General features: G+C 51.2%; 1 protein-coding gene across 6 annotated transcripts; it reads left to right on the top strand.

Annotated features, from left to right (window-relative positions):
• The first annotated feature begins 8,236 nt into the window (after nt 1-8,236).
• On the top strand, nt 8,237-26,811 carry FCSK (fucose kinase). Of its 6 annotated transcripts, XM_077132989.1 has the most exons (26): nt 8,237-8,329; nt 8,456-8,504; nt 10,388-10,480; nt 12,401-12,506; nt 12,855-13,006; nt 14,248-14,298; nt 15,273-15,398; nt 15,677-15,749; nt 16,103-16,200; nt 16,485-16,565; nt 17,163-17,282; nt 17,466-17,637; nt 18,230-18,342; nt 19,002-19,103; nt 19,208-19,378; nt 19,875-19,939; nt 20,325-20,695; nt 21,048-21,258; nt 21,403-21,569; nt 21,650-21,871; nt 22,260-22,403; nt 22,559-22,678; nt 24,470-24,657; nt 24,744-24,843; nt 25,418-25,641; nt 25,787-26,811. In XM_077132989.1, exons 4-26 carry the CDS (start codon nt 12,425-12,427, stop codon nt 25,871-25,873), a joined length of 3,240 nt encoding a protein of 1,079 aa, XP_076989104.1. In that variant the 5' UTR covers nt 8,237-8,329; nt 8,456-8,504; nt 10,388-10,480; nt 12,401-12,424; the 3' UTR covers nt 25,874-26,811. The 6 variants fall into 6 exon arrangements, with proteins under 6 accessions (XP_076989104.1, XP_076989107.1, XP_076989108.1 ...); XM_077132992.1 differs by lacking the exon at nt 8,237-8,329 and having other exon boundaries at nt 8,418-8,504; nt 21,054-21,258; XM_077132988.1 differs by lacking the exons at nt 8,237-8,329; nt 8,456-8,504 and adding an exon at nt 8,541-8,612.
• Nucleotides 26,812-26,821: the final 10 nt, after the last annotated feature.

Here is a 26,821-nt window from a genome sequence, read left to right as displayed (position 1 = left end):
TGTTTGTTTGTTTGTTTGTTTTTGGGGGAGAGAAAGCATGGATTTATCATTGCCTTTATTTTGGACTTTTCGCCTTTGAAATCATGAGACAATAAACCCCAACTCATTGTGTGGTATTTGTGATAACTGCCCTTGAAAATCAAGACAGTTCGGTGGGAACAGAAGGCAAAGGGAGCTGGGGAAATACAAGGAAGAGGCCAGAGAGCAGTCTGTCTGGCCTGAGAGACAAAGGGTAGGGCAGCAACAGGCGTACAGCAAAGCCTTGCGCTCTTGAAGAAGCCTTGCCACTTCACTTGTGGTCACATTGGGGACCACAGCCCTGTCCTTTCAACGCCATCAGCATTAGGGTCCAGGCAGGAGCAGGGCTGACATAACCCTACCACTGCTATTTGGCTGCTCAAAAGATTAAATAAATGAAAGACTGGAAATCAGAATTGATAATAAGATGGCTATTATCTATAAGATAATAGGAAACATGTCCAATTCTTACTCATAACATATTAATCAAGACTGCAAAAGAAGGGGAGTTCCGGGTCAAGACGGTGGCTTAACAACGTGCGTATTTTAGTTTGTCCTCCAGAACAACTACTAAATAACCAGAAACAGTACAGAACAGCTCCTGGGGCCACGTCAGTGACCAGACACACAGCATACCCCAGTCTGGACCAGCTGGACCAGCTGCGAGCACCCCCCGCCCCGAACTGTGAGTTCCCAAAGCTGCTGCGGCAGCCAGCGCCCCTCCTCCACAGGCCACTTCCCAGAGGGGAAAGGAAAGGACTTTACCAGCAGCAGGGACTGGGCACAATCAAACGCCAGTTGTGGAATTAATTAACAAATTCTGACTACTAAAAATAGGCCCCCAGCTTAGGTGAACCTGATCAAAGCGGAGGTTGCTCATTTTTGCCCCAGTGCCAAGGGGGCAGGACTGACAGAAAAAGGGGGGAAAAAAGAGAAGGAAACAGAGGTTTTTGTGGCTGTGTATCTACAAAGGCTTGACTGCCTCTGGATACAGTGGCAGGACTTTTCAGGCTGCAACTGCCCCAGGCATAGACAGAAGTGAGCTCTTTTGGGGGCTTGTCTGGAGCCTGTGCCTTCCCCAGGGGAGGGGTGAAGCCTAACGCAGGTGGAATCCCTCCATCAAGGAATTCATACACCAGGGCTTGGTAATTTGAAGCCATTAAAACCAGCCTACAACCTCTCCTCTGCCTCCACCACACCCCCAGCAGGGAGAGTCTGCCAAAGTTAAAGGTACCGCATCATCTTATGCTGGTGGGACCTGCAGTCAGACAAGAGCCACACACAGGGCAGGATAAGAAAAACAGAGTCCAGAGACTTCACAGGAAAATCTTTCAACCTGCTGGGTCTCATCCTCAGGGAAAACCGACGCAGGTGACTCTTTCCTCCTGATAGGAGGCCAGCTTGATCTGGGAAAATCTGGCTGGGGTCTATAATATCTAAGTAGACCCTCCTAAGTGTGTGTGTGGGGGGGGAAGGCACCACACAAGCAGGGCAAGAAACAAGAAAACAAGAACTGAAAAATTCTCCTCTGTTAAACAAAACTTAAGCTAAAGGTCCAGATAAAGCTGAATGGAATGTCAAAGAACAGATAGACAACAAATTAATCCAGCAAGAAAACCCTAGATAAAAGAAGTGAAAGCAATCTCCAGAATAAACTAATTAAGGTAATTAAATGCCTAGACGCCAGCAAAAAATAACAAATCACACTAGGAAAATTGAAGATATGGCCCAGTCAAAGGAACAAACCAACAATTCAAATGACATACAGGAGCTGAAACAATTAATTCAGAATGTACGAACAGACATGGAAAACCTCATTAAAACCAAATCAATGAATTGAGGGAGGATATAAAGAAGGCAAGGAAAGAAAAAAAAAGAAGAAACTGAAAGTCTGAAAAAACAAATCACAGAACTTATGGGAATGAAAGACACAGTAGAAGAGATGAAAAAAACAACGGAAACCTACAATGGTAGATTTCGAGAGACAGAACATAGGATTTCAAAACTGGAGGACAGAACATCTGAAATCCGACAAGAAACAGAAACTATAGGAAATAAAATGGAAAAATATGAGCAGGGACTTGGGGAACTGAAAGCCAATATGAAGCGCACGAATATGCATGTTGTGGGTGTCTCAGAAGGAGAAGAGAAGGGAAAAGGAGGAGAAAAACTAATGGAGGAAATTATCACTGAAAATTTCCCAACTCTTATGAAAGACTTAAAATTACAGATCCAAGAAGTGCAGCGTACCCCAAAGAGAATAGATCCAAATAGACATACTCCAAGACGTTTAATAATCAGAATGTTAGAGGTCAAAGAGAAAGAGAGGATCTTGAAAGCAGCAAGAGAAAAGCAATCCATCACATACAAGGGAAGCCCAATAAGACTATGCGCAGATCTCTCAGCAGAAACCACGGAGGCAAGAAGACAGTGGGATAATATATTTAAATTATTAAAAGAGAAAAACTGCCAACCAAGAATTCTATATCCAGCAAAACTGTTCTTCAAAAATGAGGGAGAAATTAAAACATTTTCAGACAAAAAATCACTGAGAGAATTTGTGACCAAGAGACCAGCTCTGCAAGAAATACTAAAGGGAACACTAGAGACAGATACGAAGACAGAAGAGAGAGGTGTGGAAAAGAGTGTAGAAAGAAAGACTATGATTAAAGGTAAAAAGAAGGAAAATTAGATATGACATAAAATCCAGAAGGCAAAATAGTAGGAGAAAGTACTACCCATGCAGTAATAACACTGAATGTTAATGGATTAAACTCTCCAATCAAAAGACATAGTCTGGCAGAATGGATTAAAAAACAGGACCCATCTATATGCTGTCTCTACTCAAAGGACACGAGGCCAAAGACACAAATGGACATTTACACACCAGTGTTTATAGCAGCATTATTAACGATTACCAAGAGATGGAAACAGCCAAAATGTCCATCAACAGACAGTTGACTAAACAAACTGTGACATTTACATAAGATGGAATATTATGCAGCTGTAAGACAGAATAAAGTTATCAAGTATATAACAACATGAATGGACCTTAAGGACATTATGCTGAGTGTGATTAGCCAGAAACAAAAGGACAAATACTGTATGGTCTCACTGACATGAACTGACATTAGTGAATAAACTTGGAATATTTCCTTGGTAACAGAGACCATCAGGAGATAGAAATATTACCAATAGAGATATTGGGTAATTGGAGCTGAAGGGATACAGATTGTGCAACAGGACTGAATATAAAAACTCAGAAATGGACAGCACAATACTACCTAACTGTAATGTAATTATGTTAAAACACTGAATGAAGCTGCATGTGAGAATGATAGAGGGACGAGGGCTGGGGACATAAATGAAATCAGAAAGAAAGATAGATGGTAAAGATCAAGATGGTACAATCTAGGAATGCCTAGAGTGTATAATAATAGTGAAATGTACAATGTACAAATTTTAAAAATGTTTTTGCATGAGGAAGAACCAAGGAATGTCATTATTGCAGGGTGCTGAAAATAGATGATAATTAATACTTTAAAATGTCACCTTATGTGTGAGACTAAAGCAAAAAATATTTATTTGTTACAAAATTTATATTTTGACTAGAGCATTTCCTAATATAACTCATGTAGATAGTTTGATTGAATGTCATAAGTACTTGGAATCTCAGGTAGGACATGAGATTTTGTTGGTTTGTCCAGAGTGATGCCCCGATGAATCCCAGAGTGATTTGATCAGTGACTGGAAAAGTATTTGCAAGCCCCCTTTGGGGAATGGTGAGAGTGGGGAGAAATTCAACTTCCCCAAGTTGAATTCTTGATACTCTCACAAGCAGTGTGGACAACCAAAGCTATAGGCTGAGCCCCCAGTCTTGGGGTTTGTTCATATGAAACTTAACCCCACAAAGGATAGGTCAAGTCTACTTAAAATTTAGGCCTAAGAGTCACCCCCAAGAGAGCCTCTTTTGTTGCTCAGATGTGGCCTCTTTCTCCAGCCAACATGACGAGCAGTCTCACCACCCTCCCCCTCTCTGCGTGGGATATGATTCCCAGGGATGTGGACCTTCCTGGCAATGTGGGACAGAGATCCTGGAATGAGCTGAGACTCAGCATCAAGGGTCTGAGAAAAACCCTAGAATGAGCTGAGAGTTAACATCAAGGGATTGAGAGAACCTTCTTGACCAAAAGGGGAAGAGTGAAATGAGACTAAGTGTCAATGGCTGAGAGATTCCAAACAGAGTTGAGAGGTTATCCTGGAGGTTATTCTTATGCATTAAGTAGATATCACCTTGTTGTTCAAGATGTAGCGGAGAGGTTGGAGGGAACTGCCTGAAAATGTAGAGCTGTGTTCCAGTAGCCATGTTTCTTGATGATGATTGAACAATGATATAGCTTTCACAATGAGACTCTGTGAATGTGAAAACCTTGTGTCTGATGCTCCTTTTAGCTACTATATCAACAGAAGAGTAGACCATATGGAATTAAAATAAATAATAGGGGGAACAAATGTTAAAATAAAGTTAGTTTGAAATGCTAGTGGTAAATGAAAGCGAGGGTTAAGGAGTATGGTATGTATAATCTTTTTTTTCTGTTATCATTTTATTTCTTTTTCTGTTGTCTTTTTATTTCTTTTTCTAAATTGATGCAAATGTTCTAAGAAATGATGAATATGCAACTATGTGATGATATTAAGAATTGCTGAGTGTATTGCAATAGAGGTAGGAGAGTATTGCAATAGGAGAGGCTATTGCAATAGAGGTAGGAGAGTATTGCAATAGAGGTAGGAGAGTATTGCAATAGGGAGAACATTCTCACCATAAGATTCTCTACAAGAGTCTCAAAGGTTAGGCCAAAAGAATTTTTCTTTTATAGAAAAAACAAAAATAGGTGTGGGAAAGTGGGATGAAAGGGGGCATGGTCAGAGAACAGACCAGAGAATGTTTCATGTTGAAATATAACTGAGAATTTAGGATTTAAGAAATTATTGTAATTACCGAATCATTATATAGGTATTTCTTTTTACTTTCGAGTATATTAGAATAGCAAGAGGGAAATACTCAAAATTGCTAAACTATAATCCAGCTGCCTTGATCTTTGCAATGGTCATTTAACTATATAGCCTTTATCTTGTGATTGTAAAAACCTTCTAACTGACCCACATTTGTACCCTTTATCTTGTTGTTCCACTTTAGAGTCTTATGATCACTAAAAGCAGCCCCTAATGTTTATTAAAGGCCCCGAGTCAGCCCAGAACTAACCCACCCCGATTCCAATTCTATTTTGCTAGAGGAAGCTGATCTAACCAAAATTGGACTGCCTGACAAGCACAGTAGCTTTAATCTGTGCATGCTCCATAATTAGATTATCTGTAACCTCTTCATCTCCAGCCATTGTGCTCATTATTCTAAAACTGCCCATCTTTTGGTACTATAAAACCAACAAAGTTACTGCACTTCGGGTTGCATATTTCTAGGCTTTTAGGCTGACAGGCCATCTGATCACCTGCTTTGCACCTAGCAATAAACTCTTTCTCTCTTTACCCTGGCATCTCAGGAACGGTCATTTGAGTGCATCAGGCGGAGAACCCAGTGCTTTTGAACGGTATCAATGGCAGCCTATTTTCTGAAAGGTCCCTTAAAGTTCCAGGGCTTGGAGGAAGCAGAGAAGCTTAACCAAAGTTTGGTTAACAAGTATTTTCTTTCCATTGATCAGTGGGAACAGTAGTTCGTCTAATCATTTATGAGGCAAAGAATGGGAATTTGCTATAGGTAAACAAGGGGGGCATGTATGAGTCTTATCTAAGAATGGCTCTTTGAGGTAAGATTCTTCAGGTTCTCCCTGGAATACAAAACGTGTGTGTGTGTGTGTTGGGCAGGGGTGCGGGGTGGGTTGGGGTGTCTTAACCTTTGCTGTTTTCCAGAAACACACTGTCATCAATAATAATGATGTTGGATGCTTATTCTGTGCCAGGGTCTGGGCTAAAGCTTTTATGCCATTAGCTAACTGATTTCTCAGAACCTGATGTGGTAAATAGTATTTTTATCTTACAGATGAAGAAACTGAGGGCCAAAGAGCTTGAGTCATTTGGTTGCACAGCAAGTAAGTGATTAGAGTTGGGCAGGATTTGTCTGATTTCAAAGCCCTTGGATTTCACTAGACTTTACAACTTCTGAATAGGTTTTATTGCTCTGTCTACTCCAGACAGTGGGACCACATACAGAGCAGAGAGTTCGACATTTTGTGTCTGCTGCTGACAGATTGCATTAAAGCCTTTAAACCCTTCCTTGAGTACCTCTGCTCCTCAGCCTGGGGCCTTGGTGCCACCCCTACCCCCCCTTGCCTGCCCTGGGGGTGGGGAGGGACTTTGCCTCTGAGTTCCTTGAGGAACATTCCATTTTCTTTGAGTCCCTGCCAGTGCTGCAGCTGCAGGCACCCTGAATCCCACTCCACTGCAAAATCCAGTATCTGCATTTCTGGAAAGAGCCGCAGTGAGAGGCCAGCTCATCCTTTCCCTGGAGGCCTCCTGGGTTAACAGAAAAAAGGGCAGGGACTGAAGTGGGGAAAGGAGAAAGAGGCCTGGGCCAAGTGAAGAAAGGGAGATGACTCCTTTGTGGAGAAGACTGAGGGAAGGAGATTGCTGGGCAGAGGTGTTGATGAGGAGGCTGCACTTTATTCATTCATTCCACAAATTGGTTTTAGCCACATACAGTGTACTAGGCATTGTTCTTGGGGCTGAAGATAAAACAGTGAACAAACCAAAGGTACCTCTTTCATGGAGCTTACATTCTGGGATGAGAACAACAACAATCAAAATAATGGTTAATATTTGGGGGCATTTAACGTGGAGCCCAGGACAAATCTAATTCTCACAACAGCCTTCGGACCTTGATTATCATTATTAGCCCTGCTTTACAGATGGAGGTAGGGAAACAGTAACCAGGTGGCTGGCCAAGGTTTCAGAGTTAAAGCAAGTCTCCCAACGCTGTTGAGACTGACTGTAGGGCTTTCTAGACCCCCAGCTGACACTCAATTTGGAAAGTATACCCTTGCAAGAAAAATTCAAACAATACATATAAAACCCAAGTTCTTCTTGGCTCACCCCTAGCAATCTCTGCCCCAAAGAGATTCTCCCTTCCAGTCTTTTTTTTGTGCGTATGCATTCTATATGAACATATATACTATCTTTTACATCAATGGCTTTCTGTTCGAATGTTCTATAGCTTCCCTCTTTTCACGCAGTCAAATCTCCTGAAGCGTTCCCTGTTCTAGTTTGCTAGCTGCCAGAATGCGATATACCAAAAATGGAATGGCTTTTAAAAAGGGGGAATTTAATGAGTTGCCAGTTTACAGTTCTAAGGCCAAGAAAATGTCCCAATTAGAAATGTCCAATCAATGGCATCCAGGGAAAGATACCTTGGTTCAAGAAGGCCGATGGAGTTCAGGGTTTCTCTCTCAAATGAGAAGACACATGGAGAACAGTCAGGGCTTCTCTCTCAGCTGGAAGGGCACATGGCAAATAGGCATCTGCTAGCTTACTCTCCTGGCTTCTGGTTTCATGAAGCTCCCCAGGAGGCGTTTTCCTTCTTCGTCTCCAATGGACTCTCTGCTTCGTGGTGCTGCAGCATTCTCTGCTCTCTTCCGAATCTCTTCTTCTCCAAAATATTTCCTCCCCCATAGGACCCCAGAAACCAACCAAGACCCACTCAAATGGGTGGAGACACGCCATCCTCTAATCCAGTTTAACAACCACTCTTGACCAAATCACATCGACCAGGGAGATGATCCAATCACAGTTTCAAACATACGGTGTTGAATAGAGATTATTCTACCTTATGAAATGGGACTTATATTAAAACATGGCTTTTCTTAGGGGGCATGCTTCCTTTCAAACCAGCACATTCCCTTTTGCACACCTAGGTCTGCCACACTGTTCCTAATTTCGGCATTGTGTTCCATGGCGTCGATGTGCCTAGTTTATTCTTCCAGTCTTCCACAGCGAGGCATTCGGGCTGTTTCTAATTGCCCTTTATTACAAACAACGCTGCCGTTCACAACTTTCCCAAAACCTGCGAGGATCTCCCCGCTGCAGAGTTGGAAAGTTTCTCTCGTAAGGACCCACGAGATGAAGCCAGCGACAGGCACTGCCAACTTCCAGTCCAACGGCAGCCGCTCACGTTCCGACAAGATCTGTGGGGGGAGGGGGGGAATTCCGGAGATAGACTTTTCTCGAAAAAGAAAGTGAGGCGGCGCACCGCCGCGGAGGACGAGTAAACAAACGAAAGAAAACACCGGAACCTCGAGTCTCGGTAAAACGGATCTGCCGCGCAAACGCGTTGGTGCCCCTGGGAGTTGTAGTTTTGCCGCCAACTGGGCACCCCCTCCCCCCCCCCCGCGCCCCTCCCTTCCCAGTCTGAGGACTCACCGCCTTTTAGGGGACCGCTGCCCTCTGACCCCGTTTGCCGGAGAGAGAGCGCGGAGCTGGTAGGTCGTGGGGCGCGAGCCAGGGCCGGCGGGAGGGCGAAACTACATTTCCCAGGGTGCGCCGGAGGGGACGCCGCGCCCGCGCTGGGAGCCACTCGGCCGAGGCAGGTACGTCGGGCCGCGCGGGAGGCCGCAGCCCCCGCCCCAGCTTCCCCGCGGTTCCCCAGCCCGCGTTCCCAGCCCGGGGTTCTTCAACCACCCGGGTCCTGACCTGGGAGAGTTCACAGGACCTCAGCGACGCCCCTGGCACCCACCTGCTGCCCGGGGGCGCCTGTTGGTCCCGCGTCCCCCTTGACCTGGGTCTTGCACCGCGAGTCCGGGGAGCTCGAGGCCGCTGCGCCAAGGTGGCGCGCCAGGGACGGGGAGGGACACGGTCCCGGTGCTTTCCCTGAAGCAGATGGGGTTCTGGAAGCCTCTGCTGCTCTAATTTTGCTTTGAGGCCCCTTCCCCTGCTTCGGATTATCCCCTCAGAATTTAACATTATCCACAGATCTCAGTGACTCAGTGCTGCTTGTGTAATCTACAACATGATTTTAATCCCAATCAATTTCTTCCAGTCTGTTTATCAAAAGAAAGCAAATCGGGTCCCTCCATGAACCTGTTTTTGTGTTTTTTCTTTCCCTCACTTTTTTTTAAAACTCCAAAATATGCAAAATCCCTGCCCCACTTCTCTTAAAAAGTGTATGTGTTGAGGCCTTATTAATTTTATGCTGTCTCTGCCCTACCCGCACCCCCCCCCCCATCCTAAATTTGGACAGCTTGTGGCTGAGGACATTAACAGATATTTCAACTGGGACTCAGTAGGTGAAGTTCTGTTGAAAGTGAGCAGAATATTGGATTAATTCGAGGCCTGAACTATTTTTACAAGGTTTTTGTACAAACATCAGGTATGACAGAGCGGAAAGTCCAGGAGAGATGTCGTTTTTCCTACTCTGGAAGCACGAACCTTGGTATTGTACACACCTGGCCTGTGCTTGACCTTGGGCAGGCTGATTCACTTCTCTAAACTACAGTTTCCTTATCTATGATAAGACCCATCTCCTAGAGCAGTTGGGTGGGTCGTGCAAACTGAGGTAAGTGCAATGCCTTTGGCATAGCACCTGAAAAAAGCACTCCATAGGTGTTAGCTAAGAGTATCATTCCACCTTTTGTGTCATTATACCTTTTTGGCTCATCTGTCATAGGCTATCCTTCGGCCTTACTATCAAGTAAGGCCTGATTTTTAATTCTTCAAGGGCATGTTTGACTCACAATACTTCACAGCCCTTGTTCCAGCTGCTTGAGGGCCAGGCTAAACTTTCTTGTTTCCTTCCTTGCCAAAGAAAACTATCATTCATGAGCCCTGCTGTGTGCCACATATTTAAAATCGTATTCAATGCTGACGAAGTCCTTAAAGGCTGGTATCTTTGGGGCTGATTTTCAAATTCGGAAACTGAAGCTCAGAGAGGTTAAGTATCCTGTCCAAGATCACACAGGAAGAGGCGGAGATGAAGTCAGAGCCCTGGGAGCTGATTCTAGTAGAGTGTAGTTCAAGTAGGACTGCCCTTTCCCCTTTGGTCATGACTTGTCACCTGCCCGTGTCTCTCAGTCATGATGTTGATACTGAGACTGGGCTTAGACCTTCTGGGATATTCGACTCTTCTCAGGGCATCTGTCCCTGGTCCTTTCAGCCCCTTTTTGTGGGACTGAATATCATTATTGCCATCATCACCAGTCATGGCTGCAGCATGTTGATTTCCATCTCTGTACAGTGGAGATAATAACACTTAGGCAGAGATGTTGTAAGGATGAAAAAGGTAGGGTCCCAACTATGGCCCTTAATGATGGGTGAGCTCAATTCCAGTGGCAGTTTTCATTAATAGACTTTTTTTTTACATGGGCAGGCACCAGGAATAAAACCTGGGTCTCCAGCATGACAGGGGAGAACTCTGCCTGCTGAGCCACCGTGGCCCACCCAAGTTTCTTCATTTTAAAGGGTAAGAATCGTGCTTCCCAAACATTAGCGTAGAGGTTCTTAGTGACTATTCCTTTGACAGTCCCAAGGTAGGGATGGGGATGGTGTTATTCTTCTGGTGTTAGTTTTTGTCCTTGAGGAAGCAGATAGCAAGATGGGATTTGGTGTGATAGAGATTTACCGGGGGCGGGGGGGTGGGGGGGAGGAAGAGGGAAGGAGTTGGAGGAGGCAGGCAGCTGTCAGAGGATGCTGCAGGTCTGAGCCCTGGGAAGGAAGGAAGGAGGAAAGGAGGATGGGTAGGGAGTCTCAGGCTACTACAGTGCCATTCTAAGGAAGCTTCAACCAGGCTGGTGGGGAATCCTGGAACCATGCTCCCCTGTTGAGAGGTCCTGAATCTCGCAGGACTGGCTCTCTCTGCTGCATTCAGTCACCAACTGGCGGCAGCTGAGGGGAAGGGGCCACTGCTTGGACAAGGCTGCGGATTCAGAGCATAGCAGCTGGGGCCACCTGTCTACCACACTCCCCGCTGCAGGAGCCCTGGTAGGGTTAGGACGGGCAGGCTGGATCCTTCCCTACCCCTGTCACAAGGAAGGCCATCTGGGCATCCTGGAGAATGCCTGTGTCCTCAGGTGTTGGGCCAGGATCGCTAGCTCAGATTTCCCCTCTGGACTGAGCAAGGAAAGAAAAATCTCTGTTCCTGATGGAGGCTTTTCCTGAAAGCTCATAGGAGTGTGAGTGTTGCTGAGAACTACAGCTGAGGTTCGGTTTCCTGTTCTTCTGGCCAGATTGTGGGCTGGCCACCGCATGTTTGCTCAGGGCACATCACGTATGAGATGGCACAAAGCCTGCTTCAATGGTTCCCTACGCAGCTTTGGGGTCTGCAGGGAAGAGATGGGCTACTTCCCGGGATAGCAGCTGGCTTGGTAGAGGCCAGGGTACTCCTGGGGTTGCATCTTAGAGATGGTCTTGGGGAGGCCAGAGGCTCTGGGGTCAAACTGATTTCCCACGTGGTGGTAGTGAAGTCTTCCTATTGGGGGCAAGTGGGGTGTGTGTGTGGGTGAAGCAAGAGCTTTGGCCTTGCTTTCCCTCCCTGACTCACAGGGTCTTGGGGGAAGATGGTTGGCAGGTGGGGGGTGGCCCACTCTGGCCTGGAGGGAATGTCCCCTCAGGTCTCCGCTCACATCCCCTTTAACAGACCGGTGCACCCATCTTGCAGCTAAGGAGCCCCTGCCCCCACCCCAGCTCACAGCCTGTGAGTGAGTGAATGATGAGGGGGTTGTGGTGCAGGAAGGGCAGCCCTCGTGTTAAGGTGGGACTTTTAACCTTCTGCTTCTCTCTTTCCCTCTGTCCTGATAGCGTGCCCTCAGGAAATCACACGCACCGGTCAACATACACTTATCACATCATGTAGCAACCTCAGTCCTTGATATCTACCTTAGAGAAATAGTACACAATACCTGCACACAGAAGTTTACACACACTCAATTCACAATTGCCAAAAACTGGAAACAGCCAAATGTCCTTCAATGGGTGAATGAATAAACAAGCAGAGGCACATCTGCTCGGTGGAATACTACTTGGCAATGAAAAGGAGTGGGCTATTGATATGTGCAACACTTGGTTGAATCTTAGAGTGGTTGTTTTGAGAAAAAGAAGCCAATTCAAAGTATTATGTTTCATTTATCTAGCATTTTTGAAAAGACAAAACTATAGCTATGGAGAAAACAGACCAGTGGGTGCCAGGTATTAGAAGTGGGAGGAGGGAGCAATTATAAAGGGATAGATGAGGGAGGGTTTTTTTTTTTTTTTTGGTGACAGTAGTGCTGAACAAAAGATTCTATACATTGTTAAAATTCATACAACTGTACACCAAAAAAAAAAAGTCCATTTTACCATTATATAATTAAAAAAAAAATTCAGTGCACCTGTATCTGTGTCTCAGGTAAACTACTCAGCTTTGGCCAGAATGGAGCAGCCAAAGGGGGTTGATTGGACAGTCGTCATTCTGACTTGCCAATACAAGGACTGTGTCCAGGTGTTCCAGAGAGGTGGGTGACTCCCCCTCCCATACTCGTACCTAAAGCAGAACCTCTAGGCCCCCCTCTGCTGTATACCTGCAGCCCCAGGAGCCAGGCAGACCTGGGTTCAAACCTAGATGCCACCTGTTACTAGCTGTGTGACCTCAGGCATGTTATATCATTTCTGTGAGCCTCAGTCTTCTCATTTGTACAATGGGAGAGGTAGTCCTTCCCTCACAGTGTTGGTTAAGAACCTAACGAGTCACTACATGAAAAGTCAAAGAAAGTAAAATGAGGACTCTAGGTGGGCTGGCTCCAGGCCTTTGGGGCCAGGTGGGGTTGCTGGGGGTGGGCTCCAGCCTTGTGTTCTGGCTGCAGAGCTGGAGGTGCGGCAGAAGCGGGAGCAGATCCCTGCTGGAACGCTGTTACTGGCCGTGGAGGACCCCGAGACACGCGTGGGCAGTGGAGGAGCCACTCTCAACGCCCTGCTGGTGGCCGCCGAGCACCTGAGCGCCCGGGCAGGCTTCACTGTGAGTGCTGGCGAGGTGCCCGCCCTGGCCTGGCGGTGCCAGGCCTGGGGCTTAGACCAGGTGGAGCCTGACTTCCCAACTCCTGCTCCAGCATCCTGGCCAGTTCAGCATTTTTTTTAAAAAATATATTTTTATTGTAAAAACTTAACACACAAACATACACTCTTGACATAAAAACATTCCATACATGGTGTACAATCAATGGTTCCCAATAGCATCCATAGTTATATATTCATCACCATGATCATTTTTTGAACATTTGAATCACTCCAGCAAAAGAAATTTAAAAAAAGGCAAAACTCATACATACCATACCCCTCACCCCTCCCTCTCATTGACCACTAGTGTTTCCATCTACCCAATTTATTTTACCCTTTGTCTCCCCTATTATTTATTTATTTATTTATTTATATCCATATTTTTTACTCATCTGTCCATATCCTGGATATAAGGAGCATCAGACACAAAGTTCTCACAATCACACAATCACATTGTAAACATTGTATCTTTATACAATTATCATCAAGAATCTAGGCTACTGGAAGACAGCTCAGCAGTTTCAGGTACTTCCCTCCAGTCACTCCAGTTCAGCATTTGACTTCAGTTTTCATTATCTGTCCAGTGAGCAGACTCCTCCACCTTGCCATCCAGGTGAGGGCAGAAGGCCGGGCCAGCCTGTGTAGAGTTTTTAGGAGGTCTCAGTCAGTGTCTCAAAGTCACTGGCTTTGCTTAAAAAGTTTAAAGATCTTGCTGCCCTGGCTGTCATTCCCACGTGGTGACCATTTGCTGGAGCTGAGCAGCGGCTGCCCTCTTTGGTTCTGTGAGTCAGTGTCCCCATGGACCCATGTCCCGCGCACACCCAGCCACGTCACTTGTCGCCTTGCCACATGGCATCAGGAGCGAAGGCGGTCCACCTGCATGCACTCTGGTGATGAGGTGGCAGCGGCGAGGGAGGGGACCACTGTGGGGTTGCTGGGGGCTGACTTCCCCGAGTCCCCCAGCCAGCCCCACATTCCTGGTGCAGCCTCCCCTTAGGCCAGGGAGCAGGGGCTGTGGCCTGGTCTGGGGGATTACTGGGCGCCCTTCCCCAGGAGGGTCTAGGGCTGTTCCCTGCCCACTGGTGGCCATAGGTCTCGGGGCCTTGGTACCTGGGCGGCTATACGTTGGGGTGCATCCCTGGACAGAAGGGTGTCGTCCTCCGTCCAAGCCCTCTGTCGACAGGGCCCTCCCGCCCCTGACAGGTGGTCACATCTGATGTCCTGCACTCAGCCTGGATCCTCATCCTGCACATGGTAAGCAGCGCTCGGGGCAGGGGCCACGTGGGAGGCGAGAACCGTCACTTCTCAGGGCTGCAACGGCCTTGAGGGCTGGTCCACCTTTGTATGTGTGTAAGAGGGTTTGTTGTGCAGACCCAGAAGAATCAGAAGAATTGAACTAAATGTCCTCAAATTAGGGAACTGGCTAAATACATATAGCACAGCCTCCTGATTGATATTGGCAATGAGAATAGTCCATCTCACCTGAGACATTGACCTTGGGCAAATCACGTGGCCCTTCCTAGACCTCAGGTTCCTCTTCTGTACAATGGGAATGGCACCAATTCCTGCTTCTCACAGATGTGCTGAGATGGTCCACGGAAATGCTTAATGCAGAGCCTGGTTCATTGTAAGGGCTCAGTGCCTGTCTTCTCATTATTAAGTGGGAAATGCCAACTCCAGGGGTTTGTGTAGCGTGATCGCTCTCTCTTTTCATGGACATGTCATGGATCCACCTGCAGTTGTAGGAAATGATACAGAGAGAATCCCTTGCAGACTTTGCCCAGTGGTAACATTTTGCTAACCTCTAGTGTAGTTTCACAGCTGGGATATTGACGTCGATACTGTCCCCATCTTAGTCACGTTGCCCCTCTTTTATTTGTACTCATCTGTGTGTGTATGAAGTTGTCTTGTCTCCACCTTTTCAGAATAATTCCATTTTTCTAAAAACTGTATCTTTTTAAAGAATCTATGTGTAAAAGTCTGATAGGCTCTACCTCAAAAATGAGAGCAGTGCTTATTATCTCCAAGAGAGTCTTTCTGTTTTTGCAGAGCTGCATTTTCTTATTTTTTACAATACTCACAAAGTTTCAAAAATTGTAAAGGAAACAGTTAAGACAACACTTTAAAAAATAGTCCTGCACTGGATGGCTTTCGGACCTGGCCAGGAATGGGGGGTCCCCAGGCCCCAAGGCCTCGCCCAGCAGCCCCTACTCTCCCTCCCCCTCCAGGGCCGAGACTTCCCCTTCGATGACTGTGGCCGGGCCTTCACCTGCCTCCCTGTGGAGCAGCCCCAGGCCCCCATGGAGGCTGTGGTCTGTAACCTGGACTGCTTGCTGGACACCATGACTCACCGGGTGAGGCTGGGCCGCCCCACAGCTTCTTCTTGGACCGGGGGCCCTGGGGAGAATGGCGGTGGGGGGTACCCAGGGGTCCTTGGCTAAACTTGGCAATGCTGGGGGGAAGAGGTGTCACGGGGGTGAGAGGAGCACCGGCATTGGCACCCCAGGTTTTGGAAGGTCCCCTTTCACCTCAGCAGGGCAGTCCATGGACAGGAGGGCTGCTGGAGTCCGCAGGACTGGGCTGGGAGGGAGCAGGGGAAGGGCCGGCCACCAGTGGTGTCCTCTCTTCTTAGCTGGGCCCTGGCTCCCCGCCGGGCGTGTGGGTCTGCAGCACCGACATGCTGCTCTCTGTTCCTCCAAACCCAGGTGAGCCTGGGGCCTGCCCGGGACCCCCTTGCCTGGCTCCACCGTCTCCCTGGGCAGCCCCTCTTCGGGTTCGGAAGGGAAGCTGTAGTGTGGGGAGAGGAAAGCATCCCTTCTGCCTGCAAAGGGGAGATAACCAGCCCCAGCCTTTCTGCCCCACAGGCCTGGCGGAGGAGCCCTGGGTGGGGAGGGATTGTCCTTCTCCCAGGGGGATACCCATTTGGCCCTGCAAACCCCATTTCCCTCTTAGAAGTGCCGGGAGCCCCCGCCCCGATTTCTTGCCTCCTTCTTCCTGGAGACTCCCTGCCTTTGGTGGGGGCCCCCCAGGAAAGCTCCCTGACTGCCGCACCCCCCAGGGATCAGCTGGCATGGCTTCCGGGGAGCCAGAGTGATCGCCCTTCCGGGGAGCCCGGCCTACGCTCGGAAACATGGCATCTACCTCAGCGACGCGCAGGTGGGGCCCAGGGGCCCGGCGGGCCTGGGGCAGCCTCGCTCCCCCGCGTCCGGGGTTTCTGGCCTGGCCTCTTATGCCTTTGGCAAACCTGGGCCGCCCTGTGCTCAGGCCCAGAGGCTGCGGGGAGTTCCTGGCCCGCCTGTACCCCGCAGGGGGCCTTCCTGTGGCTCCCCTGGAGCACTGAGGGGTCCGGCCTGCGTTTTCATTTGGCTGACTGCTGCAGCCGTGCCCTCCTCTGCGACCCTCTCTTGCTCCCTTCCCTGCCCTTTTCTCCCCCACCACAGGGCTTCGTTTTGGACATTTACTACCAGGGCACTGAGGAGGAGATTCAACGGTGCACCAGGCCCGATGGGAGGGTGCCGCTGGTACGGCTGCCCGGCCCAGGGTTGGGGGTCTTTGGGGACCCTGAGAGGTAGGGGACAGGGAGCGTTTGGCTTTCTGCCCAGGGCAGAGCCTCCTGCTCCTTTGAGAAGAATTCTAGGGCAGGCTGGCACTAGGACCTGAGGATGCTTTAGGGTTGGCATTCAGGGGCCAGCTGCAGCCAGAATCTGGGACTAGCTAGCCTTGGGATTCAGTGGGCTGCTCTGCACCAAAAGGCTTGGAACCAGAATCGGAGTAAGGTTAGGGAAGGCAGTGGGAAGGAATTCTAGAACTAGATTCCAGGCAATGCTCTAGAATGAAAGAAAAGAGTAGGAGTGGTGGGAGGTGTCTGGGATTAGGCCATGGGGAAGGTGGAGAAGTGGATTTGAGAGGCTGCCTGAAAATGGGGGTAGGGGTGGGGGGCATACCAGAAAGTGCTTTGGTGGGAGCTGCCCCCAGTAAGTCTCAGGTCTCGGTGCTGGAGTGGCTCAGGAGACAGTCCCTCTCCTGCTAAGGTGAGTGGCCTCGCCTGTACCCTCCCTGGCTCAGGCTTAAGCCTGGCCCCAGGGTCCCCCACCTGACCCTTGTGGGGGCCCCTCCAGGTCTCCGGGGTTGCGTTCTTCTCTGTGGAGACGGCTGAGCTCCTCCTGGCCACCCACGTGAGCCCGCCCCTGGATGCCTGCACTTACATGGGCGTGGACTCCGGATCCCGGCCTGTCCAGGTGACTGTCCATAGAGCACCCCAGCCCTGGCCCTGACACCAGCAGCCTGGCTGTGTGACCTCAGGCTTGTCCCTTCCCATCTCTGGGTCAGCATCTCTGGGGATGGGACTGCCTCAGTTCAGCTCAGAACTGTGGGGCCCAAACCCTGTCCCCAAGTGTCTGTGTTTCCTCCCCTCGCCCCAGCTGTCTCTGTTTTTCGACATCCTGCTCTGCATGGCCCGGAACGTGAACAGGGAGGACTTCCTGGCAGGGCGGCCCCCCGAGATGGGGCAAAGCGGCGCAGGCATGGCAGGCTACCTGCAGGGCGCCCGGGCCAAGCTGTGGCAGGAGCTCCGTGACCAGCCCCTCACCATGGGTGGGTGCTGCCTCTCGGTGCCTGGGGTAGGGAGACTGGGAGGGAGGACCTCCAGAAAGAGGCTGCCCCTCCTGGCCCCTGGGCTCCTGGACGTAGGGCGTGGACTGGGCAGTTACCCTGGCCTGATGCAGAGCAGTCCTGGAGAAACAACGCGCGGGCTTCCTCATGTGGATTTATTCCTGGCTCTGGTTCCAGTCTTTATACTTCCTAGCTGTGTGGCGTTGGGCAAATTGCTGAACATTTCTGGATCTTAGCTTCTCCTCATAGAATGTTTGCTTTCCCCAGACATTTCCTGAGGATGTGTCTGCTGGCAGGATGTCACCCTGACACCAGGGCTGCAACAGCAGGGTCGGGTGTACTCGTGAGAGGTCGGGGTGGTACTCATGAGGGGCTGGGGTCGGTACTCGTGAGGGGCCAGAGTTGGTACTCGTGAGGGGCCAGGGTGTACTTGCGAGGGGCTGGTACTCATGGGAGGTCAGGGTAGGTATTTGTGAAGGGCCGGGATATACTTATGAGGGGTCGGGGTCAGTACTTGTGAGGGGTTGGGGTCAGTACTCATGAGGGGTCAGGGTCGGTACTCATGTCTTTGCAGCCTTTGTCTCCGACGGCAGCTATACCTACCTAACCTCCTCAGCCAGCGAGCTCCTGCGCTGCCTCACGCTCCCTGGGGCACCCATGGCCCAGATTGTGCACTCCCAGGTGGAGGTGAGACCTGCCTCGCCCTCAGAGATACCTGCCAGGTGCCTGGGGTCAGGTGGGGTAGGTGTTCCAAGGAAGGAAAGGAATTGTCCACGCTTGGAAGAGATTACATGAGTGTAGGTGTGGTCATTATTCCCATTTTACAGATGAGGTGCTCGAGGCTCAGAGAGGTCAAGTAACCTGTCTAAAGCCACAGAGTCCATAAGTGGCCAACTCAGGATTCTAAATCCAAATCTCCCTCCTGAAGATGCTAAAGGAGACCCCATCCCACCCTTCCATGGAATCTGCTTGGGGAGACAGGCACACTTGGGTGACAGGGTCAGTGCTCTGGTGCTGAGGGACAGAGAGAGTTCTCTGTCCCTCAGGACAGTGGGCAGGAGGTACCTGGATAGATGGGGCAGGCTTTGTGGAGCTGTCAGCTCAGTGGGCCTCTGTCACGTGGGTTCAGCTCTGCTCTGGAGGAGAGTGCTGAGAGGGATGCCCCACAGCCGGGCAGCTGAGCAAGGCCTGGGGGTGGGAGCGGCCCTTCTAGCCAACTGCAGGGCATAGGGAGTAGCAGGACTTCTGGGTGAGGCCTGTGTGCCCCTCACCCAGATGTTTGGTAGGGAGGAGAGAAGGGGGAACCCCCTGGCCTCAGCCCTCACCCCTTCTCCCTGGCTTCACAGGAGCCACAACTCCTGGAGGCTGGGAGCACTGTGGTCAGCTGCCTGATGGAGGGTCCCATCCAGCTGGGTCCTGGGAGCGTCCTGCAGCACTGCCACCTGCGGGTGAGGCCTCAGAGCACGGACAGGAGGGACGGCCAGGGAGGGGCGTGTGTTGGGGGTACCTGGGGCTGCGCTGCCCATCCAGATGCCCACCTTCTTCCTGCTAGGGCCCCATTCACATTGGTGCTGGCTGCTTCCTGAGTGGCCTGGCTGCAGCCCAGTCCGAGGCACTGCGCAGCTTCCCGCTGCATGACCTGGTGCTGCAGGAACACCACGTGCGGCTGCATGGTGCCCCGGGCCGGGCCTTCACCCTGTTTGGGCGTCAGGACAGCTGGGAAGTAGGTGCCTGCCCTTCGTCCCCCATCTCCATCTTCAGCTTTCTGGAGCCCCTGGGGGTCCCTACCCAGCTCCCACTCCACTGCCGGGTGTCGGAGGACGTGCTGGGTGCTAGCCTGAGGGATGAGCTGTGACTCTTAAATACTTAATAGGCCCTTTCCTCCCTCTTCTTGCTCTGCCGGGTGGGCCTGGTGGGGCTTTTAATCCCCATTTTACACACTGGAGACTGAGGCTGAGAGAGGGGAGGTGACCTAGCTTGGGCCACACAGCTAGTTATGGTGGATCAGGCCTGAAACACAGGATTCTGCTTCCAAAATCCACGCACCTGGGCAGAGGTGTAAAGTCCCCAGGGTTTGAAGTCAGGTTTCAGGAATTGCTCATGCCTGTGTTCAGGTCTCTCCTTTTGTCCTCACTTGACCAGCTTCTGGCCCATTGCCATTAGTATCCCTAGTCCCCTTCTCTAGGCCCCTACAGCCCCATTTCCTCATCTTCCCCCAGAGACAGGGGCTGGGCACGTATCTCAACATGTCCTGGAGTGACTTATTCCAGAAGACAGGTATTCGGTAAGGTCAGTGGCCCCGCAGGCTTCTGCAGGCTGCTGCTTCCAGGCTGATCCCTTCCCCTGACCCAGAACAGTACCCAGCTCCCTCACCATCCCACTGGGCCTGGGGTAGTTTTGGGTAACCTGATTCCACCCAGTACCCTCTGTTTGGGCCACCCCATGTCTCTGGCCATGCTCAGTCTTTGGGGCTTTTATTCTGGAGCCTAGGAAAGGAGGCAAGGCAGCTCAGCCTCCCCTCCCTGAATTGCCCCATTTATGCTGCCTCTGGGTTGGGGGATGGGTTGCCCTCTCCGGAACCCCCAGCCCCCTCTGGCAGGCAGGTCAGCGAATGCTGAGAAGGCAGGAGCCTTTGCATCTCTCCCCTCACATGCCTCTCCTCATATCAGAGACTGGGACCTGTGGGACCCAGAGACACCCCTCGCTGAGCGTGGCCTTCTCAGCGCCCGCCTCTTTCCCATACTCCACCCCTCGAGGGCCCTGGGGCCTCAGGACTTGCTGTGGATGCTAGATCCCCAGGAGGATGGTGGCAAGGCCCTGCGGGCCTGGCGAGCTGCTTGGCGTCTCTCCTGGGAGCAGCTGCAGCTGTGTGTGGACCGGGCTGCCACGCTGGCTTCCCGCCGGGACCTGTTCTTCCGCCAGGCCCTGCATAAGGCACGGCACGTGCTGGAGGCCCGGCAGGACCTCAGCCTGCGCCCACTGATCCAGGCTGCTGTCCATGAGGGCTGTCCTGGGCCCCTGCTGGCCACACTGGACCAAGGTGAGTGCCAGGCATTAGTGCTGACTGCCAGACCCAGGCCACTGCCCTGTCTGCCCTCTGCGGAGGTCAGCCTGAGGGTGCTAGGGAGCTGAGGAGCTAGTTTGACCCCTGGGCCTGAGGTCTTAACCACTATGAGCATCCTGGATGGGGGGTGAAGGGGCACACTTGGGCTGGGGCTGGCAGGATGAGACTTCTGCCCGCTGGAGTGGGGAGTGTATTTATCGCCAAGGGTATACCTTGGGCTAAAGTGAGGAGTTAGGAGGGGCCTGGAGTGTCTGGGACCTGTTCAGTAGCTGCCTTTTCTGGGGGCAGAAGGTCATCCCCTAGCTGGCCCTGACTGCTGGGTCCTCAGTTGCAGCTGGTGCGGGAGACCCAGGTGTGGCAGCCCGGGCGTTGTCCTGTGTGGCGGATGTCCTGGGCTGCATGGCAGAGGGCTGTGGGGGCCTGCGCAGCGGGCCAGCTGCCAACCCTGAGTGGACGCGGCCCTTCTCACACCTGGAGGGTGGAGACCTGTCGAGAGGTGTGGAGGCCCTTGCCCAGGAGCGGGACAAGTGGCTGAGCAGGTGAGTGAGAAGCCCTGGGCCATCCTGGTAGGTTGAAGCCCAGAGAGAGGTGGGGACTCCCTCAGTGCAGTAAATTCCCCATATCCAGGCAATCCGCCTCCAGCTTGGCACTCCATGCTGCCATCTTTCCCCTGCTCTTGGCAGGCCAGGCTTGCTGGTGCGCGCTGCCCGCCACTACGAGGGAGCTGGGCAGATCCTGATCCGCCAGGCTGTGATGTCAGCACAGCACTTTGTCTCCATGGAGCCCGTAGAGCTGCCAGCACCTGGGCAGTGGGTGGTGGCTGAGTGTCCAGCCCGTGTAGATTTCTCTGGTGAGCCCCTTTTATGGGTGGTGGGAGTCACCCAGGCTGGCAGCCCCCATGACCAGCTTAGCCTTGCTGAACTGCCGCAGGGGGCTGGAGCGACACGCCACCCCTCGCCTATGAGCTTGGTGGGGCGGTTCTGGGCCTGGCTGTGCGAGTAGATGGCCGCCGGCCCATTGGGGCCAGGGCACGCCGCATCCCGGAGCCCGAGCTGTGGCTGGCAGTCGGGTCTCAGCTGGACGAGATGGCCATGAAGATAGTGTGCCGGAGCCTGGATGACCTGCGGGATTACTGCCAGCCCCATGCCCCAGGTCAGGACACCCTGGACCTCTGCAGGTTGGGATGGCACATACAGCAGGCTGGAGGATGGGGATAGAGCCTCAAGGCCCCTCCAGGGAGGGCTGTGGGCTACGGTGGCCTGGGCCCAGCCAGTCTGATTGAGGGGCCCAGAAGGAAAGGAAAGGGGGAGCCACCCTGCCTTGGCACATGCAGGCACAGGAAAGTAGATCATACATTACCCATGTTGGGGAACTCCCTGTGCCCTGGAGCCCAGAGGCCCTTTTGTGGCTTTGGGGTGGGTGCTGCACAGCTGCTGGGCTTTTGTCCCACCAGATGAACCCCATGGTGGGGTGGGGAATAGCTGGGGGTAGGGCAATGTCTGTTCTGCCTGCAGACTGCTAAACCTCATTGCTGGTACAGGGGCCCTGCTGAAGGCAGCTTTCATCTGTGCGGGGATCGTGCAGGTCCGCTCTGAGCTCTCCCTGAGTGAACAGCTTGTGTGTGCCTTCGGGGGTGGCTTTGAGCTGCACACCTGGTCTGAACTGCCGCATGGCTCCGGCCTTGGTGAGCAGACCCTTCCCACTGCTGATCTACTGCCTATCAACTCCATCCCCGCCTCCAATCTCCCTTCCCAGCCTTTGCCCAGTGGAGAGGGAGTGGGACAGGCCTGAGCTGGGCAGTGCCATTTCATGCCTAGTGCCCTTGTCTGTGCCCTGCAGGGACCAGCAGCATCCTGGCAGGCGCCACCTTGGCTGCCTTGCAGCGGGCTGCAGGCCGGGTGGTGGGCACTGAGGCCCTGATCCATGCAGTGCTCCACCTCGAACAGGTGCTCACCACAGGTATGGGACTGGCCCCCAGAGAGGGAGGGAGGGCAGCAGCACTTTCCCAAGGGCCTCCGGGAGCTCTGCTGGATTTGCCGGTGATCAGTCTGCAAACAGCTGCATAACTGTGCTGTCCTTAAAATGATCATAACTCTCCTCATCACTGAGCATTGGACCTGACCTGCTCTGGTGGTTTTCAACGTGAAATGTTTCTACTTCAGAGGAGATGGTATTTTATGAGCACCTACTTAGTGCCAGATTCTGTGATACATCTTTTATGTCTTTTAGGCACCTATCTGCATTAGGTGCTGTTCTCCAGGATTCATCCCACCCAAGACAGCCTCTGGGGGGCAGGGCAGGGCAGAGCTGGGCTTCTAGAAGGGGACAGGATCTTCAACCTGCCCTTCTGGCCAAAGGCCCCTCCCTTGGGTTGTGATCGCTTGTGCCTACTGCCCCGTGCCCCCAACCCCTACCCTGACTCACTCCAGCCACATGGTAGGGCAATGAGGGCCAGCACATGACTGTGATCATACCAAAATGTTACTAGACTCAAGTTTTTCTTTTCCTCTTGCCACTGTGGCCCCTTGGGATTGATGCTTCATGTAGAGCAGCCAGAGGTGTGCCTGGTTCCAGATCCTAGGGAGGTCTGTTTACTTCAGGATGCCAGACTTTGTCTCCAGCCTGACTGAGCAGGAAACTTCCCCAAAGACAAATAGATGCCTGATTCCAGTATCTTCTCCAGTCACTTTGCAACCCAGCTCCCTCATTTCACTGTAATGACTCTTCCCATAATAAGGTGTCATCAGGAAAAGAGGCAGATGGGAGATCTTTTCAGTTTTCTATTGATTTGTACCACTCCAATCCTTCACTTGGACTTATATTTTTAGCATCCACTCCATAGGACCTTGAGGATACAATTAGCAAAAATAGGGTCCTGGGCGGGCCACGGTGGCTCAGCAGGCAAGAATGCTTGCCTGCCATGCCAGAGGACCCGGGTTCGTTTCCCGGTGCATGCCCATGTAAAAAAAAAAAAAAAAAAATAGGGTCCTAGCCCTTAAAAGTCCTATGGTCTGTTGGAGACAGATGTTAATCAATAACCATACAAATGAATGTATAATTACAAGCTGTGTCAAGTGCTATGAGGAAAAGGGGCACATTTAAGAAGTTCTTAACATTTTGGATCCTACAATTTTTAGCTGAAAAGTTCCAGATGCCTCCTGCCATTTACATTTTATACCTTAAATCTTTGCAGGCCCTTCCCCAGATATGGACGGCCTGTTTCAGAACCATCTTAGGTTTTGTAATTTTTATATAGCTGCGAGGGAAAGTGATCCATACCTATCTTTGATATAAACAAGCTCTTTCAAGTTTGGTGAGAGACACTGGAAAGTTTATTTCCAGCACAATCACTTTCACAAAAGATGGGTGAAGGGAGACTGTTAGGCTACAGGGAAAGTACTATGGACTCTGCCTCTGGCTGGAGCTCCCCTAGGAAGGGGAAAGGTTACTATAAAATCTTTATCCTTCATGTGGTTTACCTACCCCAATTTCAATTCTGTATTAGATCAACAACAAAATTCAGGCCTGTGAATTCCAAGCTTAGCTCCAGAATGAAAACCCTTTCCCTTACTGGGATCATCCTGCTTCTAGGGCTGTGATAGAAGCTGCACAGCTCACCTGCCCCAGCTATACTTGAAAGGAGTTGCTTCCCATACTGGTCCCCAAAGGGGTACAGGGCAGGGAGCCTGGGCTGGGGGAGTGAAGTTGGGACAGATAGACTCCAATGTGACAGGGCCCTGGGGCTTGCAGGAGGTGGCTGGCAGGACCAAGTGGGTGGCCTAATGCCTGGTATCAAGGTGGGGCGTTCTCGGGCTGAGCTGCCACTGAAGGTGGAAGTGGAAGAGATCACTGTGCCTGAGGGCTTTATCCAGAGGCTCAATGACCACCTGCTCCTGGTGTACACGGGCAAAACCCGCCTGGCACGGAATCTCCTTCAGGTGAGCCCAGGCCCCAGAAGGAGGAAGGGAAGCAGATGGCTCAGCTGGGCCCTGATCCTCATTCTACCTCTTCTGCCCCATTGTAGGATGTGCTGAGGAGCTGGTACGCCCGGCTGCCTGCCGTGGTGGAGAATGCCCACAGCCTGGTGCAGCAAACAGAAGTGTGTGCTGAAGCATTCCGTCAAGGTAAGGTGATTCTTGGAATCCAGGAGAGGTTAAGACAACAGGAGTGCCTGGTTGCTTGTGGGTCTCAGAGGTTGGGGCCTTTGCAGGCTTGGCACAGGCTCCAGATATTAGGTCACTGGACAAGAATTCCCCTCTGGGAACAGAAGACCTGTGTGTCCTCTCAGGGTCTCAGATCTAGAGGATCCATATCTCAGGCTGAAATTTATATCATGAGAAAGGCCCTCCAGCTCTACCCATGAGGAAGCTGATGGGCAAGAGGCATAGCTAAAGGCATAGCTGAATTCTAGTGAAGTCAGAGCTGAATGGTGTTCCCAGGGTGTGGCTACACAGTTCACTGAATACTGACTGTGCTGGGCGCCATGTCAGCTGCATTCTGCATATTAATCCTCAAAACCCTGTGAGGTAGGCTTTATCACTCAGTTTTCCAGCCAGCACTGGAACCCAGGTTCCTAATCATGACACTGGTTAAGTAGTACCTCTTGGCACTTCATTCAATCTCATATGGTTGTGAGTGAACATCTTGGACCTATGTCTTGGACTAGGCACATCACTGCCCTCTCTGCCTCTACTTCAGGAAACCTGCCTCTGCTGGGCCAGTGCCTGACCTCATACTGGGAACAGAAGAAGCGCATGGCTCCAGGATGTGAGCCCCTGGCTGTGCGGCGGATGATGGATGTCCTGGCCCCTCATGTGCATGGCCAGAGCCTGGCAGGGGCAGGTGGTGGAGGTTTTCTCTATCTGTTGACTAAGGAGCCACAGAAAAAGGAGGCCCTGGAGGCTGTGTTGGCCAAGACTGAGGTATATGGCGATAGTGGGGTATGGGACCAGCTAACCAGGGCTACTTAAAGCTTTGAGTCCTCTAGCCCTGCATCTTCAGTCCAACCTCCAGAAGGCCTGAGATTTGCTCAGAGCCCTCTAAATACCTATCGTCCTTTGCTTCCAGGGCCTTGGGAACTACAGCGTCCATCTGGTAGAAGTGGACACTCAGGGTCTGAGTCTACAACTGCTGGGAAGAGAGGCCTCAATCTGATGCCTATTTGCATGAGGCCTGTCACTGTCTGCAAGAGGAAAGCTGGAGCTGTAGTGCCTCTTCCCTCCCGCTCCCACAGGAGCGCTCAGCCTCCTAACCCCCACCTACCTCTTGGTGAATCAGTTCCCCCAAAAAACAGACCTCAACTTGGGCCCAGCCCTTTCTGGAGCTTAGTGAAGCAGAGACAGTGCTTGGGAACAAGATTGTGATTCCAGCTGACGGTGGCTTTGGCTTGGCTTCTATCCCTTCTGGAAATAGGAAGATCCAAAACTCAGAATTTTGTGTGGCCTTTGCACATACCATGGCCCAACTTGGGCCCTGAGCAGATAACTAGGTAGCCCTTGGAAAGGCTATCCCTGAAGAGACCCTGTAAAGCATTTCCTGTGGCCTTCCTTAGAGTTCAGACTCCTAGGCTGATTTGCTATGGTTTGTATGGTCTCAGTATAGCCACGGAATTCTTTGAATTTTCTGAGGACAGAACATTTAGGGGTTTAGAAAGAGGGAGGATTGGTGGCATCTGGTCACAATGGGGACCTACCTGAGGGCTTTGCAGATACTTTGTGTACCCAGCTCCTTTTAAAACCTATAGTAAGTAACAGGCATTTAATCATGGATGAGGCCTGGGACCTGGAATGCCTTTGCCTTACAGCCTCAATGATCCATCCTCAGCTAGTCCCAACCCTCACCAGCATCTGCTTCTAGATGTTCCTTATCCCAGGGTCCATTTAGCTGCTTTCTTTTACCTTCTACTCTCGGCTGGGGGTGGAGTAGGGTTGTCATGGCAACTTTGAGGCTCCAGCTTTCACTTCTGACAGGAGAGTAAACATGGGGGTCCATCCCTATGTCTAGCAGTGACTCAGTGCAGGACTGCCAAGTGACCTAGTGCTGTAGGCAATGGGACTGTGACATTCTTGGAATAAATTCATTCTGCCCTTGAAGTTTGTCCTC

This window comes from Tamandua tetradactyla, chromosome 16 (assembly GCF_023851605.1).
Source record: "Tamandua tetradactyla isolate mTamTet1 chromosome 16, mTamTet1.pri, whole genome shotgun sequence".
Lineage (NCBI taxonomy): Eukaryota > Metazoa > Chordata > Mammalia > Pilosa > Myrmecophagidae > Tamandua > Tamandua tetradactyla.
This window is presented reverse-complemented; position numbering and strand designations above follow the sequence as displayed.

Bases quoted from the DNA above. Each gene is read 5' to 3' on its own strand.
- FCSK (XM_077132989.1), top strand. From the start codon at position 12,425: ATGGAGCAGCCAAAGGGGGTTGATTGGACAGTCGTCATTCTGACTTGC. The intron at 18,343-19,001 runs GTGAGACCTGCC...CTGGCTTCACAG, and splicing joins TTGTGCACTCCCAGGTGGAG to GAGCCACAACTCCTGGAGGC. The intron at 19,940-20,324 runs GTAAGGTCAGTG...TCCTCATATCAG, and splicing joins TTCCAGAAGACAGGTATTCG to AGACTGGGACCTGTGGGACC.